Source organism: Brassica napus, chromosome C8 (assembly GCF_020379485.1).
Source record: "Brassica napus cultivar Da-Ae chromosome C8, Da-Ae, whole genome shotgun sequence".
Classification (NCBI taxonomy): Eukaryota; Viridiplantae; Streptophyta; class Magnoliopsida; order Brassicales; family Brassicaceae; genus Brassica; species Brassica napus.
The window spans coordinates 8,680,324-8,692,994 of NC_063451.1; the positions used below are offsets into that span (position 1 = coordinate 8,680,324).

Consider the following 12,671-nt stretch of genomic DNA (forward strand, 5'->3'; position numbering starts at 1 on the left):
AAACTTTGTTTTCGTCCGTTCAGTAAATCGGTCATACCTTTCTAACCATTGCGAATTTCGAGCATCTAAGGACATCATCGTGTTCCTCTCGACGAGACGAAGCCGTAGCCGCCGACCGCGCTGCAATCGGAGCCCGGATGAGCCCGCACGCGCCCCCACAAGTTTCGCCGACTCGCTCGTGTCGTCCATGCGCCGCCGCCGGAAATCGCCTCCGCCGTCGTCCGCCGCACCTCCGACGTCGTCGTCTGCCGCAGCTCCGCCGTCGCCGCCGGCCAAATTTCCGGTAAGACGACGCCAGTGACCGACACCGGTGACTCGGTCAGCTCGGTCGAGTCAACTCAGCGAGTCAACTCGGTAAACTGGTTGGTTGACTGGTTTGACCGGTTTAAATTGATTTCGGTTCGGTTAGGGTAAACCGGTCGGCTAAGTCAAATTGATTTATGGTCAAGGGTTGACCGGGTTGACCTTTGACCAGCGAGTTGACTTTTCCGCATATTTCGACCGGACCCGTTTTAAACCGTTCGAAAGGCGTTCTGACTCAAAATTTCGATCTCATTTCAGATTTGGAGATCATTTGAGCAGATGGAGTTCATATATACCACTCCTCTTCATTGCTAAGGTGAGGTCTTCTCCGTTTAAATCCCGAACTAGTTTAGTACTACCGTTATGGAAAGTTTAGTTTCGAAACATGATACATCTCTGTGAATCGAGTCTGTTTGAAAGTCTTTCTTGTTTATTATTATTATTGATTGTTAAACCGGAAATAGAATAATAGAGGATTCAACAGTTGATTGAAATGTTTGATGTTAAGAACTATTATATATATGTATATATACGAGCCCATGTTTGAGGAGATTTGCGGGGAACAGAGACGTTTGTACTAGGCCGCCTATGTTTGTGGATTGCGGGGGCACATGACGTATGTGCTTACGACGCATATGATTGCGAAAATGGCGGGGGTACAAAGACGTTTGTACTTACGACGCTAGAGATGGCGGGGGTACAACGAGGTTGTACTTACGACGCCTGATTTGCGGGGTACAGAGTGGACTTCTGTATTACGATGCCTATAGAGTTATACACATATATCCTTATAAGAAGAATGCGGGGTGCAGGGATTAGCTATGTACTATCATCGCATTGTTTGTCGTTGTATGGTGCAATAGACATATGATTGTTATGTGTGGTGTAATAGGCACCGTGATTGTCTCATGCTAGAGCTAGGCCTACATAGTTGTAATGCTATGAACTGAGTCAGTGGTTTGCGGTTTAGCATCCCATACCTCACTGGACGATTCCCATGTCGGTCACCCCTCCTTCTTTCCCCCTTTCACGTGAGACCGACGAGCAGGAGTGATTATCGGACTGGTGCTATTGGGCTTTTGGGCTTCTATCGTTTTTATCGTTGTTGGACTTTTAGGCATTTGGACTTTTATCGCTATGTTATTTCCTATTTCAGACTTTCGGATTTATGTTGTCTTTATATTTTAGACTTATGCCGTTATCTATATTTCTGATGTTATTTTATATTGTGGATTTCCCGCATGGATGTTGACTTGTAAGTATTTATAAATGGAGGTTTCAGAAATTATTATTTATCGAATTATTTTTATTATTTCGAAAGTAACGGATGTCACATTTTGGTATCAGAGCTATTTATTAATCGTAATATTTTATTATGTAAATCGGGGTGTCACAATTTTGGTATCAGAGCTATTTATTAATCGTAATATTTTATTATGTAAATTGGGGTGTCACAATTTTGGTATCAGACCGGGTTCTGTCCCGGTTCCGACCCGGGATGGCGATTTGTGGGGACGTGGTTTTGATTTGGATTTGACTCGGTTTAATCGTTTTTAAAGGGTTTCAATTTTATTTCTGGGGATTTGGGAGTTTTAAAGAAAAAAAATTACAACACCTTTCCGTTCAGTGACTTCTAATCCAATTGTGTTTTTATTGACGATGAGTAAAATCGTCATCCGTTCTCTAGCTAACAGGGTTTCAACCAGATGTTCGAGAGATGGATGATGTCACAGTTTGGCAGATTGCTCATGTGTGTATCAGTTTCGTCAGCCGTGTTCGGAGATTGTCCGCATGTGGATGTGTGACGTTGTTGCCACCACCCAAACTTCAAGCCATCGCTCCACGAGTTTTTGTACTGGAGATTATGTGGTATGAGATGTGAGCCATGAGTCGGCATGTGTTATTCGTGTGTATGAGTATACTTACTGCCTTGGAGGCATGGCTATTTTGTAAACTCGTGGGGATCGCTTTTGGATTTGGGGTGCGGCAGCTTGCGTTGTGTTGATATAGGAGTTATGCTTTGTATGTTTGCCAGTTTTTGGCATTGTTGATCGTTTCAGAGATGTGTAAGTTCGAACAGCTGACATAGAAATGTTGTGAGCTATTTATATTCATCGCCACGTACCAGTTATACTTGGAGTGCCGATTTATTCGGAGACTCGTCAGAGAGATGGAGCTTCGTTTTTACGATGTTATCCCTTGGATGGATTGGCTGTTACGACATCGAGTAGTGTTGGAGTGCATAAGGGCAAGAGTTCAGATTCCTGGAGTGGAGCATAGTTTTACTGCATGCAGAGGAGTTATTGGATATGGGGAGTAAATGGATTTTTGGTGATCATTTCGTTGATCAAGATGAGTTGCGGGATCTTATAGTTATCTCAGAGTATGGAGATGTATTTGTGGCCTTTGGAATGGCCACCACCAGTCACATGAGACGCTCTTTCGATTGAGTTGGAACCATGGACAACACCGGTTTAACGGGCTTCATACCGTTTAGCGCCAGCCGAGATGGCCGAGCTGAAAGAGCATATGGAAGATTTATCAAACCGAGTACTTCACCGTGGGGAACATCATCATTGTTTGTAAAGAATAAAGATGGGAGTTTCAGGCTTTGTATCGACTACATAGACTTGAACGTGGTAACCATCGTATTGATGCGTGGCTGGATTAGATGGAGGGAGATTCATGGTTCTCGAAGGTTGTCTTGGCATTAGGATACCATCAGATTGATATACCTGAGGAGTATGTACGGAATGCGGATTTCCGTTATGGATATTATGAGTTTTGGTGATACTATTTGGATCGACAAATGCACCGATAACATTCATGAAGGTTGTGAATGATGCCTTTCGTGAACACTTGGACAAGTGCGCGATTGTACTTATCGACGACCCCTTTGATTTATTTTTGGAGTAGAGGAGCATGATGAGCATTTGCGGATTGGATATTGATGCATGAGGATCAGGTCATTGCATATGCATCACGTCAGTTGAGACCTCACGAGACCGACTACCCTATTCATGATTCAGAGTGGCTGCAGTGCTATTTGCGTTATTGTTTGGAAATCGTAATTGTATGGGAAAGAAGTTCAGATTCTCTGGGACCGCTAGAATCTGAAATTTATTTTCATTCATTAAAACTTGTACTTGGACAGTGCAGTTGGATTGAGTTTGTAGCAGGCTACAGTTTGGATATCGCATACCATCTGGTAAGGACAACCATGTGACAAATGCCTTGGGTAGGCATATGAGCAACGTATCGGGAACCAAGGTGGTTCAGGAGTTTACTGGGACAGTTGCTAGTCTCATTTTGTGTGCCACTACTGTCGATGGAGAGACATATGGCCTTGAGCTTTAGAGAAAGCAGTTTTGCTATGCAGGATACGCCAAGCGCAGGTTAGCGTTATGGTTTTGGTTGAGCAGATCAAGATTGGGAATATTGGATATCATCAGTTTTGAGCGGGATGTACCTGTACCGAAACCGAGTTTGTGTGTTGGACGATAAGCTGTTAAGAAAAGGGATCTTACAGTAAACACATCACTCGTGTTTCTCTACCCATTGGAAACACCAAGGGAGTACAAAGATATGTCATGTTATTATCATTGGCCTAGTATGAAAACAGTTGCACCTATATTGCGTCGAGGTGTCAGACATTTCAGATGGTTATGTCAGAGGATCAGTTATCTATCATGTTATTTTGAGCTTGCTTTTGCTAGAGTGGAAATGAGGCTTGGTGATTATGGATGTTGTTACTGGATTGCCAATCACCACATGTGCAATGGATGCCACATAGGTAGTCATGGGTAGACATACCAAGTCAGCCGCCATTTTTAGTAATTAAGAAGTTGGACATAGTTAAGCAGTTGGCGTAGACTTACATCAGCGTGATTGTGAGGTTGCATGGAGTTCTTATCAGCATTGTATCGGATCGGAATGTGAGTTCACATCAGTATTTCAGAGTCTTTCGGAGGGCGCTTAGGACAAAGGTCCATATAAGTACAGCTTATCACCCGCATACAGATGGTCGGTCAGTGACGACTACTCAGAACTTAAAGGATATGTTCAGGGATTGCGCCTACCAGTGGGATGAAAGTTCGGAAAGCATCTACCTCTACCAGAGTTTGCCTACATAGACAACTATCTTTTGAGATTTGAGATATCACTATATGAGGGTTGTTTATGGTAGACCTTATCGTATACCACTTTGTTGGACCAAAGTGAGGGAACGACATGAGTTAGAACCAGCAATGGTTCAAGGGACGGTAGAGCAAATGGAAATGCTCAAAGCTTGGGTTAGGAAGTCCATAACCGCCAGAGGAGTTATGCAGCTAAGTGCCGCAAGGATTTGGAGTTACAGATGGGCGATCTAGTGTACCTGAAAATAAAGACGTTTCAGGGAGGATCTAAGACTCAGAAGCTAAAGACGCTTACTCAGAGATATATGGGACTATATTCTATTTTGGAGCGGATTGAACCAGTTGCTTATCGTTTGGATTTATCAGCAGAGCTGTCAGACTTCCACCGTGTCAGTTTTGGAAAGCTCGTGAGAGAGCTAGAGCTCATTTTGCAGCAGCTGCCAATCGACCTTGGCAAGGATTTGTGTGCATCGTGTCTGCCAGTAAAGATATTGGATCGCCAAGTGGAAGCAAAGCAGGGTATGATGACCATGTGGGTCAAAGTTCATACGGAGAGAGATGAAATTCATGAAGAGGCTTCGGAGACCAAGCAGATGGATTATTCATAGTTTTGTTGCAATGTTGATTGGCAGTCATGGGATGACTCGAATTCGGGGACGAATTCTTTATTAGTGGGGGAGAATTGTAACGACCCGATTCCGGTCTCGGAGTTTGTTACCCGGCTAAGTCATATGCATTTATCTGAAGGACAATTATTTGCCTATAAATACCCACCCTTCACACTGTTTTCTCCACCGGCATCAACAAAAAAATGAGAAGTTAGAAAAAGAAAGAGAATGAGAGAGAGAGAGAGAGAGAGAGAGAGAGAGAGAGAGAGAGCTAAGAAGAAGAAGAAAATGAGAAACCTTTGAAGTGGAGCCACCAGAGAGAGTAGGAGCCACCGCACGCCGAGACTTCGCCAAGCTTGTCACCACCGTTCGCCACAGCCGAGAATCGCCGGAAACCGCCGCCTCATAAGCTTTGTTTTCGTTCGTTCAGTAAATCGGCCATATCTTTCTAACCGTTGCGAATCTCGTGCATCCAAGGCCATCATCGTGTTCCTCTCGACGAGATGAAGCCGTAGCCGCCGACCAAGCCGCAATCGGAGCCCGGATGAGCCCGCACACGCCCCCGCAAGTTTCGCCGACTGCACGCGTGTCGTCCATGCGCCGCCGCCGGAAATCGCCTCCGCCGCCGTCCGCCGTCGTAGTCCGCCGCAGCTCCGTCGTAGTCCGCCGTAGCTCCGCCGCCGTCCGCCGTCGTAGTCCGCCGCAGGTAATTCGATTCTTTTATCAATCTATATATTAAATTTTATCGGCTGTTCAGGCTAACCAACTATGCTCTGATTTATTCTGGTGAAGGAAGCCAAATTTTGGAAACTTTACAAGGAAGATAAACCTTCTTGTGCAATTGTTATAAGAACTGCTGCTGGTTTAGTTCATCTTCTTGCACAATTGTTAGAACCTTTCATGCCATCATTTTCTCGTGAGGTTGGTTTGAAAACACACAGATTCTGTTTAGATTTAGTAGAAAGAATGCAAAAGCTTGATCAGTGGCGTATCTCGCAATTTGTAGGTATTTAAACAGCTAAATTTGCCACTACAATTTTCACTCTCTGACGAGGGAGGAGAGGTTTTATTAGCAAGTAGACCGTGGGAGATTCTGCCTCGCAATCACAAGATAGGCACCCCTCAACCATTGTTCAAGGAATTGGTACATACCTCTCTCTCCATAGAAAGGCGGGATTGCCATGTAGCATTTGAAACTATATCTTGTGAAATGTTATGAGCACAGACAGATGAAGAAGTGCAACAGTACAAAGACAAGTTTGCTGGAAATCAGGCTGATAGACGTGCTAGGGATGCAGAAGCCGCAAATATGGCGGCGGATCAACTTAAGAAAACAAAACTTTCAAGTTCTATACGCTGTTTGGCATCCTCTACTAGACTTTCTAAATCATAGTCATTTGTGGCTACGGTAACTTGATTATATATTCTGCTGCTCTTTTTTTCTTGTTCTTTTAGATGCTAAAAAGCAAAAAGCATGAAAAGGTGCAGCAACATCCAAAACTCAACCGGCTGCTGATCGTGAACTTACACTGGCAAGACTTGATATTCGAGTCGGTAAAATTCTCAAGGCTGAGAAACATCCTAACGCAGATTCGCTGTATGTGGAAGAAATTGATGTTGGAGGAGCTGAAACTCGGACTATTGTTAGTGGATTGGTCAAGTACATACCTCTTGAGGAGATGCAGGTTTGTTCAATCTCCCCACTTAACTTTTTCCATTTGTCCAATCTCCCCAGTTATCTTTCAATCTGACTGTTGTTTCTGGACAGAACCGTATGGTTTGTGTTCTTTGCAACTTGAAACCGGCGAAAATGAGGGATGTTATGTCACAAGGAATGGTTCTTGCCGCTTCCAGTAGTGACGGCAGCAAGGTATAGTGCACAAGAAGAGACTTATTGCCATTTCATTTCGGTTATAGACAAATTTTGTTTTCCTTTGCTGGAAATTTTCAGGTGGAGTTAGTCGAGCCCCCTGAATCGGCTGAGATTGGAGAGCGAGTTAGATTTCAAGGGTTTGAAGGCGAGCCAGACGTTGTCTTAAATCCGACGAAGAAAGTATGGGAGACTCTTGTGGTGGATCTGCACACAGATGAGAATCTAGTTGCTTGCTACAAAGATTTACCCTTCACTACAGATGCAGGTGTATGCAAGGTTTCCTCCATCAGCAATGGCACGATCCGGTAGATCTCATTTGAAAAATTGGGATTTTTTATTAACAAACATGTTTCTATTGAACTAATAACTTGTTTTCACCTTTGGTTATTAATTGATGGTTTGAGAGAGAGTGTTAATTTTTATACTCCCTCTGTTTTTTAAGGATCAAATGTTGTAAAGGACCACAAGAGGTCAAAATAATCTCATATGGATTTCTTACCTTTTTATTTTAAAAATGAATTAAAATTAAATCAAAAATAGGAGGAAAAGATCATGAAACCTAGAAAGCTCTACTTATTTACTAATTCAACCTCTCACTATCCTAACCCACTGACCTATCCTACTCAATTCGGATCCCTAAATCCCCAAATCTCTCTTTCTCAAACATCACCCTTCTCACCATTTTCACATTCATCTTTCATTACTATTTTTTCAAAATCAACTAAAATCATGTAACATCCACTTGATTCCTCTTGTGTTACTCAATTTTATCTATTCCATAATCAATCCTGATTCATAATGTTAGGAACCCAGATTTTAATTTTTTTTTTTTTATTTTTATCAAAATTTCTCCATCTCACAATCCAAATAAAAATCGAAAAAATTCTTCAAACTTTATGAAATTTCATTCTGATCCCAAATCGATCAATTCTCCATCTTTCTCAATCCATTTTCTCTTATATAAAATTGAATCTCGTGCTCAGCGTACAAAATTTCCGACAATGAAAAACACAGAGTATTACTAGTACAACTAGTACAACTGAAACTAGTATTTTTTTTTTCACGATGAGATACAAAGATAAATCTTAGTACGAATCGGCAAAAGCCGAGTTGCGAATGTCGATCCAGTGTGGCACACACGTGTTAACATATGAGAAAACACGCTTCCTTGTTCGAGCTTATCTTGCGAGGAAGTCTGCTTTGGTGTTACTGGATCTGCTCTTGTAGACCACTTGTCCATCTTGGTAGGACGCCCATAGAGTTTTAAACTCGTTAAGTTCAGCTGCAAAGACTAGCCAGTCTTCAGGTGTACCGATCATTTTGACTAGCTCTTGAGAGTCAGTAACAAAATAATTGCAGTAACGCTGATGGCGAGATAAACATTTCAGAGTCCATATCAAACTTTTTAGTTCAGTATGAAGCGGTGAGATTTGTCTATGGCAGCCTTGGAGCCCGAGGATATCTATTGAGCCGTCTTGTAGCTGTAGGATCCATCCTACTCCACTCGTGGTTTCATCATTTTTCCACGATCCGTCCACCCTACATATGAATGTAGGTACCCCAGTGGGGGTATACCACTGGGGTTCTTGGTATGCATTCTATGGTGCTTTCACATGGGTCGATCTCTTCATTGGCCAAAAACCATGCATTACATTCTAGTATCGCCAGATCAATCGTGTCCATAGGTGAGAAGTCACATCCATTAAAAAACTTTTCGTTCCGGCCTTTCCATATATACCAAATAATCCAAGGGAAGACCCTGGTTAATTCCTCCATAGTTCCACCCGAATTGGATCTTGAGAGGAGGTAATCCATATTGGTATAGAGATTTTCAGATGGAAAGACTCCCGGAGCCGAAGGAATCGTTGAGAGGGCCCAGCATTGCATAGCGGGAGGGCATGTAAAAATCGTATGGTTAATAGTTTCTTCAGCATAGCCACATTTTGGGCAGCTAGAACTGAAACTAGTATAACTGGTACAACTAGAACGTGAATAACTAATACAACTACAATAAATATAATTATAACGTGTATAATTAGTATAACTTTACAATTAATATGGTATATTAGCTTTTTGTTTTCAGCATGTGAATGATGTTATAGAAGAGGATGATGTAGAACCAATGAAAAAGTTGGTATAATCTTCCACTATATGGATTTGTCGAAATATGTTAAAAGTTATTTTATAATATTTATTTGGATAGTTATTTGTTTACCAATTGTACCAGTTGTACTAGTTATACTATTTACGGAAAAAAATTATCTTCATTTTTTTTGAAGCCAAAGAAGACAACTGCTGAACCGGAAAAAGGTTGCAGTAAAAGAGGATTGAAAGAGTATATTCAAAACAATGATACAAAATCCATCATGAATTCAAAAGATACATAATCATTCATGTTTAGTGTTTGAACTACGATAATAATAGTCCAATTGGTTTAACTATAGTAGTAGTAATAGTAACAATTTAATTGTAGCAACACGTCGAGCTGGCTTGACTGGTACATCAAGCATATCAGCATATTGCTTGCTCGGTGAGTTATGTTGTCTTAGCTTTTTTTTCTTAACATGGACATAAAAATAATATAAGAGTTAGACTAATTTTAAATACATATATAAAAATAACGTGATTCAACTTGCATTTGGAATATTGGTCTAATCTCCCCTGCCTGCATGTGTCAAATATATGAATAGTATATTTCTAATAATATTTGATTTGGAATTGATACGTTTATAAGTTGTACTAGATATCCATTGTCTTATCCATTCACCCATGTGCATTTTGATCATATAGACTAGGATTTAGCCAAGTTTAGGTTGCATTTTGCATACATGAGTCCTTATCAGGTATTGGAGTACCACATGGAGTTCTTGGAGACATTTGGGTGCATTTGGAGCTCAAAAAAGGTGATAAAGGTGATCAATGGACGAGCAGTGCATGGAAGCGACCTCACCGGAGCGACACCGTGAAGTCGCTGTGACACCCTTTCAGAGCGACTTGACCAGAGCGACACCCCGATGTTGCTCGCGTCACCATCACCCGGAGCGACGTGACCGGAGCGACACAGCGAGGTCGCTCGCGAAGAGCGACACAGCGAGGTCGCTCGCGAAGAGCGACCCAGAGCGACGTCTCGCAGCGAGCCCTCCAGGTCGCTCCCGAAGCCTGAAGCGACCTCCCGGAGCGACTATTGGAGGTCGCTGCGCGCCTTCTGTTTGCTCGAATTCATTTCTACTCAAGGGCCTTTTGGTCATTTCATTATGCACGTTTTTACTTCTGAAAACCTATGTTTTAAGTACTTTTGGCAGCCACCAGACAGATTATCTTTTGTTCTAAGAAAAACTTTTGGAAAGTTCATCTCTTGAATCATCTTTGTTCATCTAGTTATTGCAATTCTGTGTTTTCCAATTCGTTGTTGTATCCCTCTGTATGATTAATCTGAAATCCAAAATGGATTTAAGAGGAATCATGAAGATTAGTGAGTAATCACCATTTGAATTCATGGGTTAGGAAGATTAAGAGTGATTAGGTTAGAGCTAGGATGTTTTAGAGTAGATCATTCCAAAACCTTGCTAGTAGAGTAATCATAATGCATCTTCTGAGTTAGCTTCTCAAAAGTTGATCTTTAGGCATTTCCCACCCAAAAGGTGTTCGAAGAAATGCCTGAAACAACTCTTCTAAGCTTTTAGCATATTTTGCCAAAGACATTTGTTGTTAGAAGTGCTAAGATAGCCTTAGACCTGTTAGTAATGATTGCTTCCATATTATTCAACCAAAGACATTTGTTGTTTGAAATGTGTTAGTAAATGAACATTCATCTAGACATAGAGTTTGTTTAGGATCGTGTCTAAGCTTAAGGTTGATAGTTTGATATTTCGTCTGCCATCCTTAGTTTGAAACTTGATCACCCAAGGTCTAATTCCTATTGCCATGAGTTCTCATTTTCCTTAGTTAAGAAAGTCGACTCATTTACCGTTTTTATTATTCTGAAACTGCATTAGTATTAATCATTAGTTTAGAAAACCCTTTAAATCATCGGTTGCACTTAGATTAAATAAGTACTTGCATTCTCAGTGCTTGAAATCCCTTAGAATTGGTTCGACAATCATTTATACTACAACATTTGTCTTAGGAGCCTTGAAAACTCCTAATATCAAACTGGCGCCGTTGCCAAATTCTAAGTAGATTTGAACATTGAGATTTAGTCATTTGCTTGAGACTAAGTCATTTTTATTTTCTTTAGTTACTGATTCTCCTTCTTCACCTCCCTTTAATTTACAGGTGTATGAACTTGAGGAGCAGGGGTCCATCAAACCTAGTTCCAAGAGCCGCAGACATCAGAGCTTTAGAGAGAGAGTGTGCTAGAAAGAGAAGAGAAGAAGAGCAACAGTCTCACTTGCAGAGATTGGATACTGATATGGGAGACATACCTCAAAATGATGCCAACAACGTTCCACAAAACCAACAGCGAGCAGCTCGACCCATTGGCACTTATGACCGCCCCAACATTCATGGTCATAGATTGGGAATCCGAGCACCAGCTGTAGCAGCCAACAACTTTGAGATCAAATCAGGACTCCTCAACGTGATCGAGAACAACAAGTATCATGGCTTGGCTCTAGAGGACCCATTTGATCACTTGGACAGGTTCGACAGCTACTGTGGGTTGTCAAAAACCAATGGTGTGTCTGAGGATGCCTTAAAGCTGAAGTTATTCCCTTTCTCTCTGGGGGATAAGGCACGACAGTGGGAGAAGTCTCTACCAAGTGACTCAATCACCACTTGGGATGACTGCAAGAAAGCTTTCTTGGAGAAGTTCTTCTCTACTTCAAGAACTGCTAAGCTGAGAAATGAGATCTCCAGTTTTCAACAGAAAGGCTTGGAAGGCTTCAGTGAAGCCTGGGAGAGATTCAAGGGCTACCAAGCTCAATGCCCACACCATGGTTTCTCTAAGGAGAGCTTGCTGAGCACATTCTACCGTGGTGCTCTTCCTAAGTACAGGGCCAGACTGGATACAGCTAGCAATGGGTTCTTCTTGGGGAGAACTGAGGAAGATGCAGAAGAGCTGGTTGACAACATGGTAAAGAGTGATGCAGTCTACAGTGGAGACCACGACAGAGGCAGTCGAACAGATGACAAGCAGACGAGGAGGGAGTTAAAGGCTCTCCAGGATAAGATTGACATTCTCATTGCTGATAAGGCCACCCAGGAGCAGCTGCACTTTGTTGGTAACCCAAACAAAGAAGCCACACCTGTTGTCCAGGAAGTTGATGGTTTGGAAGGGCAAGAAGAGCTGTGCTTCATCAACAACAATGGTAGCTGGTACAAGAAAGAGCCAAACTTTCAGTACAACAACTACCAACAGAGATCTTACCCCAACAACCAACAGAGTGGTTATCAGCCTCGGAACAACCAGCAAGGCAGCTATCAGCCTCAACAAAACCCTCCTCCCGGTTTCAACAACAAAGGACAACAACCTGCCCAACAACAACCTACTACTTCTACCTCTACTCCTCCAGTCAGCAGCACTGATGCCCTACTAAAACAAATCTTGGAGTCTCAGACAAGAAGTGAGAAGCATGTTGGCTATGAGTTGAAAAACCTTCACGCAAAGATTGATGGAAGCTACAATGAGCTCAACAACAAGTTCAGAACCTTGGAGAACCAGTTTGCTGCCATGAACACTCAACAAAATCGCCAACAAGGTTCTTTACCTGGAAAATCTGAGCAAAACCCCAAGGAGACCATGAAAGCTAT

The 12,671-nt window shown here is 42.1% G+C and overlaps 1 protein-coding gene and 1 non-coding gene across 5 annotated transcripts; one reads left to right on the top strand and one right to left on the bottom strand.

Annotated features, from left to right (window-relative positions):
• Positions 1–837: 837 nt before the first annotated feature.
• Positions 838–7,426, top strand: LOC106405121 (methionine--tRNA ligase, cytoplasmic-like). Of its 4 annotated transcripts, XR_007327752.1 has the most exons (6): positions 847–5,968; positions 6,054–6,191; positions 6,273–6,405; positions 6,503–6,732; positions 6,816–6,917; positions 6,999–7,426. XR_007327752.1 is itself a non-coding variant. In XM_048766205.1 (4 exons), the coding sequence occupies exons 2-4, from the start codon at positions 6,727–6,729 to the stop codon at positions 7,227–7,229; spliced, it is 339 nt and encodes a 112-aa protein (XP_048622162.1). In that variant the 5' UTR covers positions 5,294–5,968; positions 6,054–6,726; the 3' UTR covers positions 7,230–7,426. The 4 variants fall into 4 exon arrangements, 1 of the variants encoding a protein (XP_048622162.1); XR_007327751.1 differs by having other exon boundaries at positions 838–5,968; positions 6,054–6,405; XR_007327750.1 differs by having other exon boundaries at positions 843–5,968; positions 6,273–6,732.
• A 4,328-nt stretch (positions 7,427–11,754) lies between these two features.
• Positions 11,755–11,861, bottom strand: LOC125592258. Its single transcript, XR_007328096.1, has one exon. It is a non-coding gene; the product is annotated as a small nucleolar RNA R71 (small nucleolar RNA).
• Positions 11,862–12,671: the final 810 nt, after the last annotated feature.